General features: G+C 40.2%; 3 protein-coding genes across 3 annotated transcripts; 1 reads left to right on the top strand and 2 right to left on the bottom strand.

Moving 5' to 3' along the window:
* Positions 1-1,134: 1,134 nt before the first annotated feature.
* EAF02_009149 (uncharacterized protein) lies at positions 1,135-3,042 on the bottom strand (the record flags this gene model as incomplete). The annotated part of the gene is made up of 1 exon (XM_038905197.1): positions 1,135-3,042. The coding sequence occupies one exon, from the start codon at positions 3,040-3,042 to the stop codon at positions 1,135-1,137; it is 1,908 nt and encodes a 635-aa protein (XP_038755094.1).
* Positions 3,043-10,605: 7,563 nt separating this feature from the next.
* On the bottom strand, positions 10,606-10,927 carry EAF02_009148 (uncharacterized protein; the record flags this gene model as incomplete). The annotated part of the gene is made up of 2 exons (XM_038905196.1): positions 10,606-10,787; positions 10,915-10,927. 2 exons carry the CDS (start codon positions 10,925-10,927, stop codon positions 10,606-10,608), a joined length of 195 nt encoding a protein of 64 aa, XP_038755093.1.
* A 3,849-nt stretch (positions 10,928-14,776) lies between these two features.
* Positions 14,777-15,129, top strand: EAF02_009147 (uncharacterized protein; the record flags this gene model as incomplete). The annotated part of the gene is made up of 2 exons (XM_038905195.1): positions 14,777-14,900; positions 14,969-15,129. The coding sequence occupies 2 exons, from the start codon at positions 14,777-14,779 to the stop codon at positions 15,127-15,129; spliced, it is 285 nt and encodes a 94-aa protein (XP_038755092.1).
* Between the last annotated feature and the right edge of the window lie 3,021 nt (positions 15,130-18,150).

Below are 18,150 nucleotides of genomic sequence, written 5' to 3'. Positions count from 1 at the left end.
CTTAATCTGGTATCTACTTATTCGCTATTCGCTATGCACTATTCACTATCCATTTTCAACTTCTTCCTGCACACCCCTGCCCCAAGAGCAGTATGTGATATATGGTATCGTATTCATTTTTCCTTTCACTCTCTTCTTTCCTTCCAATCCCTTTCCTATCCTTCCTTTTCATTTCCACCCCATCTCATCTTTCTTTCCCATCCAATAACTATCATCTCATTTCCCACCACCTCATCATACCATCCATCCATTCTTTTCCTCTTTCTCTACCCCCATCTCATCCAATTCCTTTCCCTCCCAATATAATTTGATATCTCAGCATGCCATGTAAACAATACTTCAAAAAAGAAAACTCCACTACACCCCCGCTTTCGCTCCAACATATGCATTCACCCATCAAAACCATCAACCCCCTAGGCATTCACTCAAAATTCCCCAAGACATAATCAAAGTCGTCCAACTCCCCATTCCATCCATCACACATGAAAAATCCAAATGAATAATATAATAAATAGGTAAGTTGAGTTCGAGTTTTCCCAAGAGCCGGTTAGATTGAAGATGAATGGACTGAGAGGTTGAAGATATATATTTGAATGATACAAAACGGCATTTAATGATTTGCTCATAGCATATCATGTAAAAACCCATTTCAATCATTCCCTCCACGTTGGTATCGAAAAAGAAAAAGATATTGATTTCAAGACTAAGTCGAATTCTCAAGAGAAAGAAAAAGGTATGCCAGAAAAGGTATGACAAAAGAAATTCGTGCTCCATTCATTCAAATCATTCGAATCGTATGCTATCATATTCATGTTTTAATGCCGCTTCGAATCGAATCGATATAAATCTTAATGGAGGATGTGATGAACAAGGGCAAACTGAAATATTTGCGATGAAGACCAATTATCTTGGCCTTGAGTTTGCCTGCTGCAAAGGTATCGTATTTGAAACCACCTATGATATTAAAAAACGCCATGGATATGCTGATGTTGTTTGATATGATTTGACAGAAGAAATCTCGATTGAGTCGCTGGTGTCGTAAAGACATTATGAAATTCGTTTTTCTTTTGTCAATTTATAGCCAATGGCCACAAAGATAAAATTTTCGTCCGTGATTGTTGATGAATGATAGAATCATTGAGATGCTTGAACACACCAATGTCGATGAAATACCCATGCACTCTTTTGACATTCTTTGCTGCAGTATTTTGTTCTTCGGCATCTTCTGCATTTTGCAAATTGTCGAGTAAATTCCTCCCACTTTCCACATTGATAATATGCACATTGTCTGATACCTCCACGAGCATCATCCTTTCGGCACAAGTTCCTCATAACAACTCCTGCCCAGTATTGCATATCTTGACTATGATGCCTGACGGTGAACTTTTCGACCAATGGAAAGATATTGAAATCGTCTGGAAGTAAATATTCTTCTTCTTCCGCCTCCTCATCGTGAGAGTGAGATGAGCATGCGGCTGGGGTAGTAGCGTTGGTCTCATCAACATCTAAAAGTTGAAGTTCGGAACCAATTTTAAGTTTGGGAACCAAGTGAGATTGTTGAAAGTAGGATCTCAAGTTGCAATATTTCGAAACGTATGCTAAAAGTTGAAGAGACATTAATACATCTTCATCTCTGGGCATGGCTGCCAAAACTTGTCCTTGTGGTGGTGTTGGTCTATCTAAGAAGTATCTTGGAATTGTGGTAGGTGGCATGGTGGGTGGTGTATTAACAGTTGGAGGTTGAGCTGGTGAAAGACCAATGGTTGGTCCCGTTGGGGTTGTAGCATCATTAATCATGCTACCGTCCATGGCAGATCGGTGAGTGATATTGAATGTCCCGGCATCCTGTGCTTCGGAAACGGTTGGAGTGGTAAGACCAAGGGGTGTTTCAACAGCTGTGAGCATTGAATCGTTTTCATCCATATTGACATCTTGAATATTGACATTGGTGGCTTGAATGTCCGCTGTGCTTACGCCGGTAATTTCTGGTTCCCCGGATTCATCAGATGCCATGCTATCGGCATTCATATCTTCTGTATCTGCAGCGGATGAAACTTGATGTCTGATAGATGGACGTCTTCGTGATCGAGGTGTGCCAACAGACATTGATGTCGCTCGAACAGTAGGTGATCGCATTTGTGCAGGAGGTAGAGGAGTTGTTGGTGATTCGGGTTGAGATGCTAGGCCACCTTGAAATCCTGGTAGCATTGATGGTAAACGGTCAACATCTCGCACAGGTCTGATGTTAAATCCATCAGCTGCGTCCATCGAAGGAACCGCAGTCGCAAGTGGTTGAATGTTGTGGCGTGGTGACAAGAAATGCTGTCTTGCATCTTGATTTCTATGATGGTGATGATGTCTGTGAACAGAGAATGTAGTTCGCTCTGGAGGAGATGTGAGAGCGAATTGAGGCCCCGTTGGTGTAATATCCATGGCATCTGATCCATTCGTCAATGCGGTACCCGAAAGATTCGAGGGGATGTCGATAGAAGGTGGAGGAGGTTGACGTCTTGATGCTCGAAATTCGGATTCAAATCGCGATGCTCGATTGCCAAATGAAGGCCCCTTGTGTGTACTTCGATGTTCCCCTGATCTCCCATTCTGATGTCTATGTTCCAACAAAGCTTTCTGCTTGGCTTCTTCGGCTTTCTCTCTGCATCTATCAACCACTTTGATGTAATTGTCGAGAATTGTTGCGATGACGGGAACCATATCTGCTTCAACAACCCTGGTTCGAACGTTTTCCGAACCTCGCACACCAATGTTGACGACGCATTGAAATGCCAAATTCCATTTCCACATGTCCATCATATCTTTGGTCCGCCCAGCCTTCAAAAGGCATACTAATCTTTCGACACCTCCATCGACCGTCAGGATATCTCTAATTCTAGCGGATGAAGTGGTGAGATAAGCAAGATGATTGAGCGAATTGATCAAAGGTAGTGTCGAAGTACAATCAAGGGCTCGACGATCGTACAACGCTGTCGTGATACCGACCGAAGCCTTATTGACATTGGGGATGCTGAAGTTGACTTCCCTCATGATGGAAGTTTGATCCGCAGATGGCGGCTGACGAAGAGAGGATGATTTTTATCGATCGAAGTGTTTCGGAGGCGAGCCTGCCACAAAGATGGGAATTATATTTAGGGGGAAGACAAGTGATCGTATTACCAACAATGTAATTTGATGAATTGATGGATCGTGGTGAGATGGACTAGAATACTTGCGGATTTCAAATGCAAGTCTTGAGATCTTCTTGGGACTCTTTTGTTGAGGTAGGGTACGATGGATGACTGATTTGAAATTTGAGACTAAGCTGGAATCTTAAAAAAGGAAGAGGAAAGATGTCGCAAGCCAGAAGTGAGACAGACGAACAGACAATAATCACTGAATCGTCATTGATGATCCAAATTAATGTACCAACGTCGGAGAAAGTGTTTTAGGTCGGTAGATATAGTATAGGATGGAAAATGAAGCAAGAGAGGTTGGATTACTCTTGAATGATTGATTGATGGAGAGGAGAGGAGAGGAGAGGAGATGAGGGATCGTGAGAATACGAGAGGGATAGTGAGAGCGAGAGTGTGTGAGTTGATGATGGATGGCAAAAGAGTTACCCTCTTGTTGTGTGCGTGGTTTGCGTGGTTTGTTGTGAATGGGTGATCCTCTTTTTTTGTATTTTTTTTGATAGAAAATTTTAGATTATAAGAGTTCGAGAGACTGTGTGTGTGTTGGTCGAGGATGGTATGAAAGCAGGAGAAAGGACCAAAGGCTCGAAAGGTAGGTTGGTGGCCGTTGTCGCGGGTCTTACTAGGTGCTTTATCTAATCCATCCAAGCGCTTTCTGCTTGACTTGGAAATAGAATTGGATTGAGATGAATTGAGTTGAGTTGAGCTGGGTTGGGTTGAGTTGAGTCGAATGGAATTGGATTGAATCGGATTGGATTGGGATCAAATTTTGGAGGGTTACTTTGGGAGCATTATTATTATTGTTATTATTATGATGATGGGAAATTGTATTTCCTCTTGTTATACCTACGATTCTCCTTTCCCCTTTTTCTTTCCTTTTCCTTTTCTCTTTCTTTTTCTTTTGATGAGAATCTATTGTATCCAGCTTTTGCTCCCGATACCTTTGAATCCTTTCAAACAGACAGTGATGGATGATGATTTCAATCGCCGAGTTATATAGCACGAAGGGAGTATGAAGTGTGGTATAGGGGATAGTAGGTATGGATGTGGTATGGATATATGTGTGTGATACTGGAGGTCGGTGGTCGGTGGTCGGTGGTCGGTGGTCTTTCTCCCATGGAAATGGTGAAAGAAAGAAAAAGAAAGAATTATTTTTAGGGTGATGTATGTGATAATGTGTGATCATGTATGATAATGTGCGTCGATAGTATCTCTAGTGTAGTATTCCATATCCATATTCCATATTCCATACCTTATTAATAAAGGCTTCAAATTAAAGGTTCGAGTATCAAGGAAGGTTTATTAGATAGTAGTAGCTAGCTAGCTAGCTAGGTAAGTCAAGATAGATCTATATCTTCCTCCATCGGATGAATTGGAATCCCTTTAAACCTTTATTGATTCCTCGTGAACTTGTGCACTCTTCTTTGGCACCCTTCTCTTGGACATATTGAAATTCCTTGTAGTAAATAGTATATCAATTCATTACTCTTCTCTTCGCTCCCTCCCTCCCTTCCTCTCTCTGTCTCTCTCTCATCCGTACCTGTTTCAATTTATTGATTTGCTTGCTTATATTGAAAACGCCCGTGCTTTATTACGGTTATAATGGGACTCCTCTCTCTCGAGTCTCAAAGTCGCCTCGATCTTAATGAGGAATCTAGGATGGGTCTTGGTCTGGCTGGCTTGATTGGATGCATGTACCTGGCTGGGCAGGAGGTATTTATGGGGTTTGATAAGATTGCGACTCGCGAGGTAGGCGCGCTCTAAGAAGATGGGGATGGATCATATGAATGGGAGTAATGGATATCAATGATATTGATGGTAGAGTAGACCACTGATATATCGATGAAGATATACGATATGGATTGATATAATGTTATAACATACAACACAATACAATAAGACACGGACGAGATGAAGGAGACGAGAGCAAGAACACAAATCGAAAGAAGCTCAACTATCAAATGATGATGATGAATACTGCCTAGGGAGGTCATGACCGAGTACAGATAATACCTAGTCCTGGAGAAGAAACAACGCCCAAAACGGGATGGTCAACGGTTATTGTGTCGACAACACACGACGATAATGATGATGGACAATTTGAGAGTTTCATTCCCCTTCACATGATAACGAAGAGATGAAGAGCATTACAAGATCAGATCATATTGAATTTGAGTTTACAATTGTAAATCACTTCTCTCATCTCATCTCAACTCAGCTCAGCTCATATGATACCACCAGTTACCTACCTAGGCATGTAAACTATACTTATTAATAGGTAGTCTTGTATGTACAAAATCACATTTCTACATTCTGCATCTGCATCTGCATTGAACATTCGGATCATTCTTTCATGATGATGCTTCTTTCTCTCCATCTAGGTACGCTTGTGACTTTCTCAGTTCTTGGCTCTTGGTATTCTGGTACTCTGTCTGGGACATAGGTGCCGGTAGGTATTTGTACCTTGATCAACTCAATCATCCATCTAATCAATAAACCTCTGACTGATTATTTCCACAGCTGAAAACCAAATCCAGGGTCCTCATTAATCGTCCTCAGGGTTGCCAAACTAAAGACGTACGGTAACGGGAGAAAGCATTTGGAACAATGGAAAAAGTATAAAATGCCTCGATAAGGACTCTGGTCTTTGGTGGTGAATCCGTGGCTGATTTCCAGAAGCGAGAATCTTGGTGGGCAACCAGTGAGATTCTCGCAAATCGTCCTGGGATTTTCACATGAAGCTGGAGAGAAGTTCGGAGAAAGAGGAGGCGAGACTATATGGATGATCTTTGCGACGGACTACCTGTGCTCGACCTAGTCGATATCTAGTCTCTACCTATAGAATGGACGGAGTGGACAAGCTGCATCGAATCGCGGTGGCGATATCACCAAGTAGGTCGGTTGTAGATGTATTTTGGATATCGGGAGAGGGTTCTACAATGGGATTTCTTTGCAGATGGCTGTAAAAAGTAATAATGTAGGTAGGTACATATTAACCATTCCGTGCTTCCCCTTGATATTGGCATCCGGTACTGTGATATCTTGCAGATAACTTGACTGATGACTGACTGACTGACTGACTGACTGACTGACTGTCTTACTGATTTATTCTAGAAGGAAAAAGCCTCTGACGGAATTAACGAGAGAGCTGAACATTGGGCGTTCATATTAGTAGGTAAGGACTAGGTAGATAACTTCTTGAAGATTCCTGTATAACCAGCCAAGACATTTGTATCCTCTCTACTCCGTTCCGTTCAGCTGGACAATGGAACAGAGGACGGAGTGTAGATAGGTCCCGTACCAAACTTCATCTCATTGAACAACGCATAATCTTTAATCTCATGGTTTCAAGGACTTTGATTATGATTGAACAACACAATACCTACAATACGATACCTCCCTCTCTTCCTTTCCTAGGAACCACATACAATACAATATTACGATGTTTTGATCTCATCATCTTGATCACGCACACACCGCTTCTCAAAGAGAGAACAGCTATGAAATCATTCTGCATCGTAATTTTCCCATCACGAGGGCGCCCTTTCTGTTTCATATCAATTTAGATTCCCGTTACCGTGAAGATACAGAAGATTTGGGTATAACTACCTCGACCGTGTGATTTCTTGGGGACAACAGACCATCGGTTCCGAGTACATCTACGTACACGATACATAATCAGACAGTGACGAAGAGCATGTCCAAGGAAGAATACTTCCGTTCTTAATTGTCCATCGATGAACATACATATTGCACGAGGAGCTAAAACTAAGAGATTCATTATCACTCAATAAACTACCTAGGTATGCTTTGATACATCCAAAGTTGTCTCTACCTATCTCGTCCACATCACCATCGCAATTCCGCAGTTCATGGACTTGGAGACCTTCAATCTCAACCACAATGACCTGTTCATCTCGATGATTCTAGTCCACAATATCTACGAGAATACCAGAATCATTATCAAATCCCCAATACAATCATTCTCAACTCTACATAGGTATTTGTCTCGGACAATTAATGCGTCGCTTGAAGAGGAAAGCCTTCTCCGGTCAACATGTGACAAAACCCCCCAGCCAAGCTGTCCATGAACCAATCACATTCCTTTCTTTCCCTCCCACAACTTACAATTATTGGCGCCAAAATATCCATCTTTTCTTTTCTTTTCCTTTCCAAAGAACGTACCGAGCGTACCTACCCGTAGACTTGCTTGATCATCAAACGTCCGTTCTCATCACCATCCCCACCACCGCTGTCAAAACTCTCCTCACCGCATCTCCACCACATGAGACTTTCCTAGTCATCAAACCGTCTGTGCCATTCCATCCATCCATCCATCCATCCATCCATTCATATTCTCTCGCCTCTTTTCGCCATCCAACTCTATCTTGTGCTGCCCATCCACCAATCTTCTACCCGCGAGGCCATCCATCCGATCAATGAGTGAGTGAGTTCATTGCCGCCCGCCTCAGCATTTGTCATCAACCTTGACGTGAGATCATAGGTAGCTAAGGTAAGCTCGAGGCAAGTACCGGTAAATATATCCACAACTCAAAATTCTCATCCACGACTAAGATTTCTTGCTTACATGTTACCCATCAATGATCTCGATATTCTTTTTTTGGATCCTATCCTACCAATCATATTGCCCACGTCGTGTTTGTATCAACCAATCTTTGCGGTTATTATCTTAAGCTTCTTGTTCTCGGCGCTTACATTCTGATACTCTGTCCAATTGTGAAACTCTTCTTTCATGTGTACATCCTCCATTACAACAACGGCTTTCCTTTCTCCGTCTCCTTCTCCTTCTCACTACAACCTCACAGCTTCTTTTCACAAACCTCGAATACGAAATCAGGTTAGTAGTATGTAACCCAGATACCTAGATACCTTCCAGCATCCCAAATCCGACAATATCACAACAAAAAAAGCACGTGCGTAAAAACACCAGCTTGAGACGAAATAAGCACCCCCCCCTCCAAAAGAGGAACCCGAAAAATAAAAACGTGGGTGTCATGCATGCACGCGAATAAAGTCCTTGTCTGCAATGCATCGCATCACATCAAAGAAGGTTTATGTAAATAATCTTCTGGAAGGAGGAGGGGGCACGTGTCATGAGATGTGCTATGTGAAGAGACAGACTTGCGAGATGGCGCTTTGTGTGGGTTTGTTATGAGGATATTTTATCGTTCGAATTATTTGATGTTTTTTTGTTGATTTTTTGATTTTTTTTAGGGTAAAGTGAGTGCGGAGTTATGATCTGAATAATACTGCGAATAGATAAGTTCATTTGTTTATACAGTATTGTTTTTTGTATTACGGCGATTACAAATTTGTGGATGTAGGTACCTACCTATCGATTTTTTTTAGATTTGGTATAGGGCACTTGTTACTTGGTCTTAGTTTTCATTTTCCTTTCATTTTTCATTTTCATTTTCCTTTTCCAGAACCCAGAACCCAGAACACGCGAGCGAGCATGAAACGGAATGGGTTTGGAGATGAGGGGGAAAGGGGTTATGGCTGTGGTTTCCCTCTCCACGGAATGTTTTCGGTCCGTTACTGGAGGTGTTTTATGCTTGCTTCTTTCTTAGTGCTGGTGTTGTTGTTTTTTCTGTGGGATATATGGTTTTGCGATGGTGCAGATACCTGGTTAGGTAGGTAAATTCGTTTGTTTGTTTGTGGGATAGTTAGTTGATTTCTCTGAGCGTCGTTAATCGCGAATCGTGATGCTTAACTCAAGTGGTAAAGTAAAAGTAAAGCGATGGTCGTCGTCCGTTTCGTTTCGTTTCGAATACCTACCTTCAGATATTTGATTCTGATTCTGATTCTGAATAGTTTCAGATTTTCGAGAATACGGGGTAGATGATGAGCCTGCGCGGGTTATTCACCTCCTTCTGAATCTGTTTGTTTGAGTCGTCTCGAGTCTCGAGGCTCGAGGCTCAAGCAAGTACCGGAATGGCCTATAAACAGGGTGATGGATCCATTCTCTGCGTGTCTAGTTTGTTTCTTCTTCTTCTTTGTGAATCTTGAGGAGAGAGTCTGTGGGTGGGATGGTAGGGGTTAAGTAACCGAGGATTATAGATCTCCTCTTTTCGAGATTTGAGATTCGACTCATTCGAGATTCGAGACTTCAGAGTCTGGAGTCTAGAGTTTAGAGTCGAGATTGCTTTCGGTCTGTGTCTCGTGATATGTATATCATATCACGTGTTACGACAGACACTGCTCGTGAGATTGTGAGGGCTTCCGAAGCTTTCTTCTCTTCTCAGTTTCACTCATTCTTGAGAATGGTGATGGGAATGAGAATGAGAACGAGAGAGAAGTGATGTATGATGATAAGTAGTACTTGATTGCATTTGAAGTCGATAATACTTAGGGCTATGAAACACACGTGATTATGATCTCGTTTGCTATACATCGATTGATATATTATACCCACCTAGATATTGAAGGCTAGGGGAAGAGGTTGAATTTGATTCATTTATGTGTATGTGTGTATGTGTGTGTGTAAGATACATTCTTCGCGTCATGATAATGATTTACTCAATCCGTATTCTATTCACATCTTTGTTGTAATCTTACAAATTAAAACATGCTCAATTTGGGTTTGGTTATGTTAATGTTGTTCTTGTTCCTATTGTTCTTCGCACGAAATGGATATTATATCCTCACTATAACGATAACTTATCTATACAGGTATCTGTTCAGTTCATTGATTGCGAAAGTTTTGTATGCTGTGTATGTTTTATTTTTGGTCTGGTTTTGAGGAGTTGGAAAGGTATGTGGAGTGGAATTGTGATGTGATTTTTTTCTTCTTTTCTTTTCTTTTACTTTCTTTTCTTATCTTCATGTCCCAAGTGTGCTGGATTGATGGCGCAATGCGAATGTGGGATGTACGGGGAATTGATATGAAATGGATGGGGTGAGGATAGGATTTGTAGATGGGTTTTCGGCGAGGGTAGGGAGTGGGGTAGGGGGTGGGTATTGTTTGGTTTGCGTAGCGTCTTTGTGGGGTTTGCAGATGGATGGAGATGGAGTTGCGAGTGTAAGATTTGGTTTATGTGTTGATTCTTGAAGATCCCTCAAGTGGAATATGGAGGGGTTTAACCGAGCTTCTGGGGAGAGGAGAGGGCGGGGAGAGTTTCTATATTCTAATGATTAATTAATTGTTGATGATTATTTAGGTTGATAGGTGTGGTGTATCTGTATTTTTATAATTATTTTTTCTTTTTTTATTGATTTTATCATTTTCGATATTCAGATTCAGCAGGTGGAGACGGAGACGGGGATGGAGGTTTCTGCAGTATTTGGCGCAGGTCTTGCTATTGGTATTGGTGCATACGTGTATATATTTCTCAGGGAATCGGTGTATATTTATCGCGTTGAGTGATGCAGAGGGTGGTCTAGGTCTAGGTAAGATTACCTAGTTATTGAGATCCTCGAAAGTTTGGGGTGGAGGGGTCTGGGTGGAGGGGTGTGGCATGTTGAGGGCACGATGGGGTGCCATGGGATAGGTATGGTATGGTATAGGAAGTTCTGTTTCCTTTTCCTTTTTGGTGGGTTGTTTTGTTTTGTTTTGTTGGTAACGGATGGGGCTTTGAAATTCTGAAAGTGTGAATATTTGAATATGTGATGGTGTACATGTACAGTGATTCGCGAACAAGGAGTGGGGAATTGAATGGATTTGATGGTTAGTTAGCTTTGTGATGGATGGTTACTGGTTAGTTATTACCTCGTTGTTGCATTTTACGTTTCTTGCTTGTTTGTTGGTTTGGGATTTTGGAGATGAGTGGGGATGAATGGGTTAATTCAAGTGATTCGGAGAGTGTTGTTTTTTTCTTCTTCTTTAGGTAGAGTTTCTAGACGAAGTTTTGAATTTGGGATTTCGGGAGGAGGGAAAGAGGAAAGAGAAATCGATCGTATGCTACTAGACCGGAATCGCGGGATTTTTTGGAATTTGGTATGTGTGATAGATACTTTCTGTGGATATTTTAGTGGAAGATCACATATGGATTTTGGGTGGTGGTGGTGGTGGTGGTGGTGGTGGTAGAATCCGAAATGCATGAGTGTATATTTCTTTATTGTTTATTTTGCGGAATTTAAGAATTCAATTTGGTCTGTGGGTTTTGATGAGGTTTATGGGATGTGCTGGTAGAGTGAGGGGTGAGAGGTGAGGGGTGAGAGGTGAGGGGGTGTTTGTGGTTGTGGTTGTGGTTGTGGTTGATATCAATTTTTGTCGGGGGATGATAGAATGATAGATGATAACGATGGATATCATGTGTGGATGGATATACGCCCCGCCTCGATATCTATAGTGTTCTACGCTATTTGTTTATGATGGTGATCTTATTTCGTGTGGTGGGGTCTGTATGAGGGATGCGTAGGTGTTTTTTGATGGGCACCCGGTACTGCAGTATGCTTTCTGTTGTGTTGTGTGTATGTGTTTATTAGAGAGATAATGATGATGATTGTTGCTTTGATTTAGTTTGGTTTGGGGGATATCGCATGTACCTGGGTACTTACTGTTTGTCTGGTGGGAAGCTAATACAGCTTGCTTGTTTATGATTGGCGGAGATTGATCATAGTTTGGTTTATAGCTGGCGGAAGTCTGCCGTGCAGTGCTTTCCTGTATCATTGACCATAGCATGCTTTGTCTGCATGGCATTTATCTACTTTCCCGGTTTTTTGTAGGGGTTTGAGTATCTAAATGAAGACTTGTGGAAATCTTGCTTTCTTTGCTCAGTATCTAAGTTCAAGTTCTTTGGTTTTTGATGTGTTGTCAGAAAGTTGGATGAATAGATGTAAGACTATCGTCCTTGGTCTCAGCAAAACTGGTATGATCTGATTCCCGGAGAAATCCACGCCGTTGGGCTTGATGACTTGATATCTCTTGGCGAATTGTCAAAGATCACTCGTGTAGTTATCGGATCCTGGTTGAGAGGGATTGAGAAGTAGATTATTCTGGCAGCGTGGTGGAAGGGATTCATCTTTAGCTAAGTACAGCGGATGAGATTGGAAGGATGGAAGTGTATACCTAATCTTGTAGTTGAAATCGAGCTAGAGGCTAGAGTCATTTTGACGGGAATTTTGTGAATCGAATCGTAGTAGTATGGCGTGGGAACACACGTGAGATTTCTCTCTAGACAGAGTTGGTCTTGGGAATGTCTTGAGTTTCATCACAGTGGCGGGGGGAAGTTCCTTCGGGGGGTAGTGTGTTTGGATGGAGCTTTCTTGTTTGATTGTGAGGAATTAATGGATTGGGATATTAGTTTGTTGGGGGTCGGGGACTTTAAATTCGATGCGATGCGCGTCACTTTGTTCTTTCAGAAGAAATGGGTAGAGTCACTGGTGGGGTTGGTGTTGAATATTTCCTCTTCGAACTGGGGTTGTGTGTTGCCCGTAGCGGCAATGCTTACCAATGTGGTAGGGGGAGGAACCCGGTTTGTTGGTTCGAATGATAGACATCTTCATTTGGTGTTCAGTGTGCACTTAATATGTGCTATCATTTTTCTGGAAACGATAAAGTCAAGGCGAGAACAAATTATTGAATATTTCCACCAGTATCATATTAAAGGACCTCGCGCATAAGTCCTGATAAGTCTCTTATATAAATATGTTATTTATCGTTGTCCGTGTCTTCTTTTTGCGAGACTAACCTCGTGCCTATTGTCGACAAGAAGCTCTGCATTTATGATTTGCAGTACGCATGTCATTCTATGAAGAAGTTTAATAGTGAAGTTATCTTCATAACTTGCAAGTCATAATGGAACAAAATATACTCCTTGTGATCTTCCTCGGTATCCTTAGCTGTCTGTCGCGTTGGGGTCCTGGGTCGTTTGCTATCGTATGTTAGTTTGAGGATAGTATCAAGGTGAAAGCTCTCCTCGTTAGTGCTATGTTCATAAAAAACCATTTCTTCGTATTTTTGTATTGGCTTCTATTATATTGCAGCTGATTTTTTGTGGGTATATTTTTTCAACATCGGAGGGATCTCTTTCAGAAGATGCATGAGCATGAACATACTTTTCTAACGGCTGTTTGAGTTGTAATCTTACATATCTATCGTGAGATCATGGACCTGCTGTTATGAAGTTAGCTCAAAGGATACAGGTGTGACGACCATGAAGACAGGTACTTGTCGAGTCATCGCTCACATACATTATCTGGATTGGAGTACTGTGCTTCATGGGGATACGTAAGTACTTGTCAATGAAGCTTCGATAATTATGGCTCAGGGGCGTGAGAGATGAAGATTAACTAGGTGTTGAAATGACATGATGTTTTACTTGTTTTGAAGGTTTGATCGTGGTAATGTATTGTATATCTATGGTATTGTGCTCTCGTTTTGAGGTTTAAATTCAAATTTGTACTCAATTCCGGTGGGAAATAATTTTTTGTGACGGCTCTGCTGCTACTGTAGTCTTCTTTGAATACTTTGTCGCATCGATGTTAAATGTATATAACATCTCGCCGTTTGGAGCTCTTTTCTCTGGATTTCCGAAGAAGAGAAAGGTTAAAAAGGGAGGGGAGGCGGAATAATTCTTAGATCTGATTTCTGGATCTTCAAGTCGGAAAAAAATAATTGTTGAATCTGATACTTTTGAGGATTCATCGTATGTATTGATATTTGTAGACTCGATTTTGTGTTTCTTTGAAGAGGGAATGTCTGATAAGTAGGTGCTTACTGTTATATCTGAGCCTCGTGAGATTATTTTTCTGTACGACTTTGATCTCACCGAAGCAGCCTTGTTGAAGTTTTCTCATATGGTGTTTATTGATTGGCGTGGAGTCAAGCAGAAGAGAGGAGCTCACGATTGGTTAATCCATGCATGGAGTGGTAAGTGCTTGCCGAAAATGCGTTTTTGTACATGCATGACTTCTGAGGGGAATTCAGGTAAACGGGAGGTTAAATAGGACGATTTAGCACAACTTTGGCACCAATTAGAAACGCTAGTGACTGGTGCCTCGTGTGGCCTGAGTAATCAGTATTGGCGATGCCAGAGTTGTCTAGCCTAATCAATTCCAACAGTTCCAATAGATAGCTGTTTTCAAAGGTGGAGTCGGAGGACTCCAGCGGGCTGCACCTTCAGGGTACGAAGCTGCGCCGAGAATAGTGGCGTTCTCGCCTCGCTCGCCATGAAAATTTTGAGTACAGAAAGTCATCGTTCACCACGTCAACATTCTGATGATTGATCAGAATAAAAGATGCGTACTCTGGATGGCGCCTCTACCAGGGGGGAAGGGGGAAGGGGGAAGAGAGGGTTGCAGAAAACGTTTAATATAAGTATCAAGAATCTCTCATCAAGAATATTTTTTGTTGATTCTTAGATCAATCATTCATCGGACCTGGATTCAAAAAGAACTTGGATTGAAACATCTTTCTACTTAATTGATTACCATACCATCTCATCTCTTCATATTTACGACAAAAGTCACCAACCACCCCGGCCCCGTCAAGCCAATCACTAGAAAATCTGCCCTTGCTGATATCAGCCTTGCATTTCCATTCAGTCCAGTAATCTTCTCCACCTATCGTCAGCCTTATTACCCCGCGACCCGTACCTGTATCCGTACCCGTTACGAAATCCTCCAACATGTCTCCACAAGATACCATCGCCATCTGCTTCGGCATCATCACTTGCCTTATGAGTCTCGTCGGACTTATTATATCTTATCTCAGTCTGAGGATTTGTATGAGACATCCTCATCAGTCTGATAGTTAGTCTTCATTTTATTCTGTATCTTTACATTTTATGATGGTATCTGATACTGATTCGATATAATAGTATCGGTTCATGCCCCAAACAAATTTCATAGACATGAGCATATCGTCATCCATCCATCTTCATTTCCATCTTCCTCAAGTGGAATGTCTTATGGGTATGAGGGGTTTGAGGGTGTAGGTTCAAGTCCAGGTTTGGGCTTAGTGAAGAGGAATCAGGTGTAATGGGCTGAAGAAGTCGAGGACAACATGTATTCACCCATCCATCTTTGTCTTCCAAAAGCGAACTATCTTATGGGTATGAGGTTTTTAAGGGTTTGGGCTTAGTGGGTTGAGGAAGGAGTTGAGCTTGGTCGGGAATAGTGTCTGGTATGATATGTTATGTTATTTCGGTGGATATACGGCGTGGTGGCTTGATCAAAAGAGAAGGAAACTATTGGGCGTTTGGGCGCAGTGAAAAAAGCTATGAAGATATGATCAATGAGTATACGAATAATCAATCTGGGAATTGGGAGTTAGAGGTTGGAGGTTGGAGGTTAGATGAAGACTAGAAAATGTTATTATCCTATAACTGTATTGTATGTACTTATTGCCTCTATTCAGTATCCCCTTTGTAAGTCTTCTCAGGCTGAGTGTATATATAGATTTTAATGGTTACCTACCTGTATTATATTTCCTTTCTAATATAATTTTTTATTCGAGTAATTAATAGACGAGAAATCTCAAATAATCTCATGACTATCGCTAACCTTCGGTTGTCTAATAGTTACAATAAGAAATATGATTTATTCTGCCTTGGAAATAGCTGAATAATATTAATATGTATTAGTATTAGTTTTACTATTACTACTACTTTCTCAAACATACTATAGTAGAATCAAATAACAAAATCAGAAATCGACGAGTAAGCGAATAATTAAAGCGAGAGATATAAAAGCTAGATGTATATCTATCGAGAGTCGGGATTCGAAATCTATCAATTTTTGAATTCTTAATATATGAAAAATAACAGGACTAAAACATATCTAGAGATATACATTGATGAGTAGGTTTAAGAAAGCGGGAAAGATTCATGAGACGAGACGTTTTACTTAGCGAATAACCTACAGAAGAACTTGGTTATACCGGACTGAAATTTTCGACCAATCAAATCCGGTATATCCATGATTTCGGTATTAAAAATGGTAATCCAAGCTTCCTAGCCAAAATTTATATCCGATTTCAGCTCTGAACCCCGATATTTTCGAAAAAATATTATATGATTATAGCCAATCAAGCTTACTCATCCAAAATACAGCTTATTCAGCCAAATCTATTATCAAAATTTATATTGGATTCGTAAAAAAAGTTTTCGGTATACCGGTTTTGATCGAAATTCCGGTAATCTCATACAAATTTCGGAAAAAAATGAGAAAAAAATCCGGTATATTCAAGATTCCGGTATATCCCAGTCCGGTATAGCCAAGTTTATCTGTAGATGCAAAATACAAAATCCAACCTCTGCTCTCCTCGAATAAATAAAAAGTAAACGTCTTTAGAGAGTCCGCATAATAGCTTCGCAGCTATATATATACATACATGCCTATATACTCATTACAAAATCACAAACTAATGAACCACAGACTACAAACTACTAAATTCCCTCAATCTACCTCTACGTAACCGAAAAGAGTGTTACAACGGATTAGTAACAGGCTGTAGAATCACTGACTTATAAACTATAATGATATTATAGATCTCAATGATTCAATTACAGTATACTGAGGAATACTAAATATTCAAAAAGCCTTAGATATATATATAATATTAGTTATAAGATACTCTAAAAACAAAGAATATAATTTCTAGAATAATAAGTTTTAGAAAAGACAGAATATAATAAGCAAAAAGGCTTTATTAGAATTAATAATATCCTGAAGAGTTAGTCCCAGAATAAAAAAATAAGCTAAAATATTAAAAGTTATAGGATTAATATTCCGTAATAAACAGCTCAAAAACAATAATACTCCAAAAGTAATCAACTATCCCAACTATTTAAATAAAATAAAGATCTATATAAAGAAATGGATTTCATTACATGTCACGGAATTCATCGTATAGTGTAACCCTACGGTATTAATCCTAGTACTCCTCCGGAGTACTCAATCCCATGATTACTAAAACTATTTCACTCAGTTCATTTGTATACCCTATATACCTAACTAGGCGACTCTATCGCCTGATCAGGGTATATAAACCAGGTATGATCCTTATAATCACACCTCAAGTCAAACTAGTTTATTATCACTCTATATACCTATCTCCTGATCAAAGTGACCATTAGACATAGCTATTACCTCCGTGATATTACAATATAAAACTTTATATTCAAAAATAATCATTAATTTCATTACTATAATTACAAGAATTACAACCAATTATTACTTTATTAAATTCCTACTTGAAGTTTAGTTTAAACTACCTCAAAAAATCTCTAGATACTTCCACGTGACCCTAGAGGCAGCTCCCGTAACAAAGAGGCGGGTATGGAGTACCCTTGTAAAGGACTTCTTTAATGAATTATGAATTCATTTTAAATTAAATATTAGAATTTAAGAAGACCGAACAGAAATTTGAGCTTTCTTTATGTTGATAATTAGGACTATATATATTTAATATAACATTGAAAGAGATTCAAAATCAAGTCCTTTCAGATAGTACTCAATTCCGGCCTCTTTTTTCGGTTACGTAGAGCCTACCTACCTACCCAAAAGTAAATCAACTGAGATCCCTCAAAGCAGAATTTCAGAATTTCTAGCAGCGCGAGTAGCAAGCAGGAACTTATCATTCGTGGTTACGTATTTACTTATTTACATAGTTATGAATGAATGAATGACTACATGACTGAATGAATACTTTGAACAGGATCTGACAGATTGAAGCATCGAGTGTAAGAATAAAATAATAAGAGTGAAGAATAGCGTAGGAAGGAAGAGAACAATAAACAATGGAACGGATAAATAAATGCTTCAAAGGATTTGAGAAGTCAGAAGTAAAAATCCGAATTCTAATAATAACTAAGCAAGGAATAATATAAAGAGGAAAGCTGAAGGCGGGGGCATATGTATATGTATGTATGTCAACTTTGATGTGGAAACTTTCACTCGAGAAGTTTCATCTTGATCAATACCAACCAACATTTGTGAACTGGAATATTTGAATCACATCGGAAGGTATGAAAACATCCCTCTCTTCTTTAATTTAATT

The sequence above is a fragment of the Botrytis sinoallii genome, assembly GCF_014898435.1.
Source record: "Botrytis sinoallii strain Bc 23 chromosome Unknown BSIN_018, whole genome shotgun sequence".
NCBI lineage: Eukaryota > Fungi > Ascomycota > Leotiomycetes > Helotiales > Sclerotiniaceae > Botrytis > Botrytis sinoallii.
This window is presented reverse-complemented; position numbering and strand designations above follow the sequence as displayed.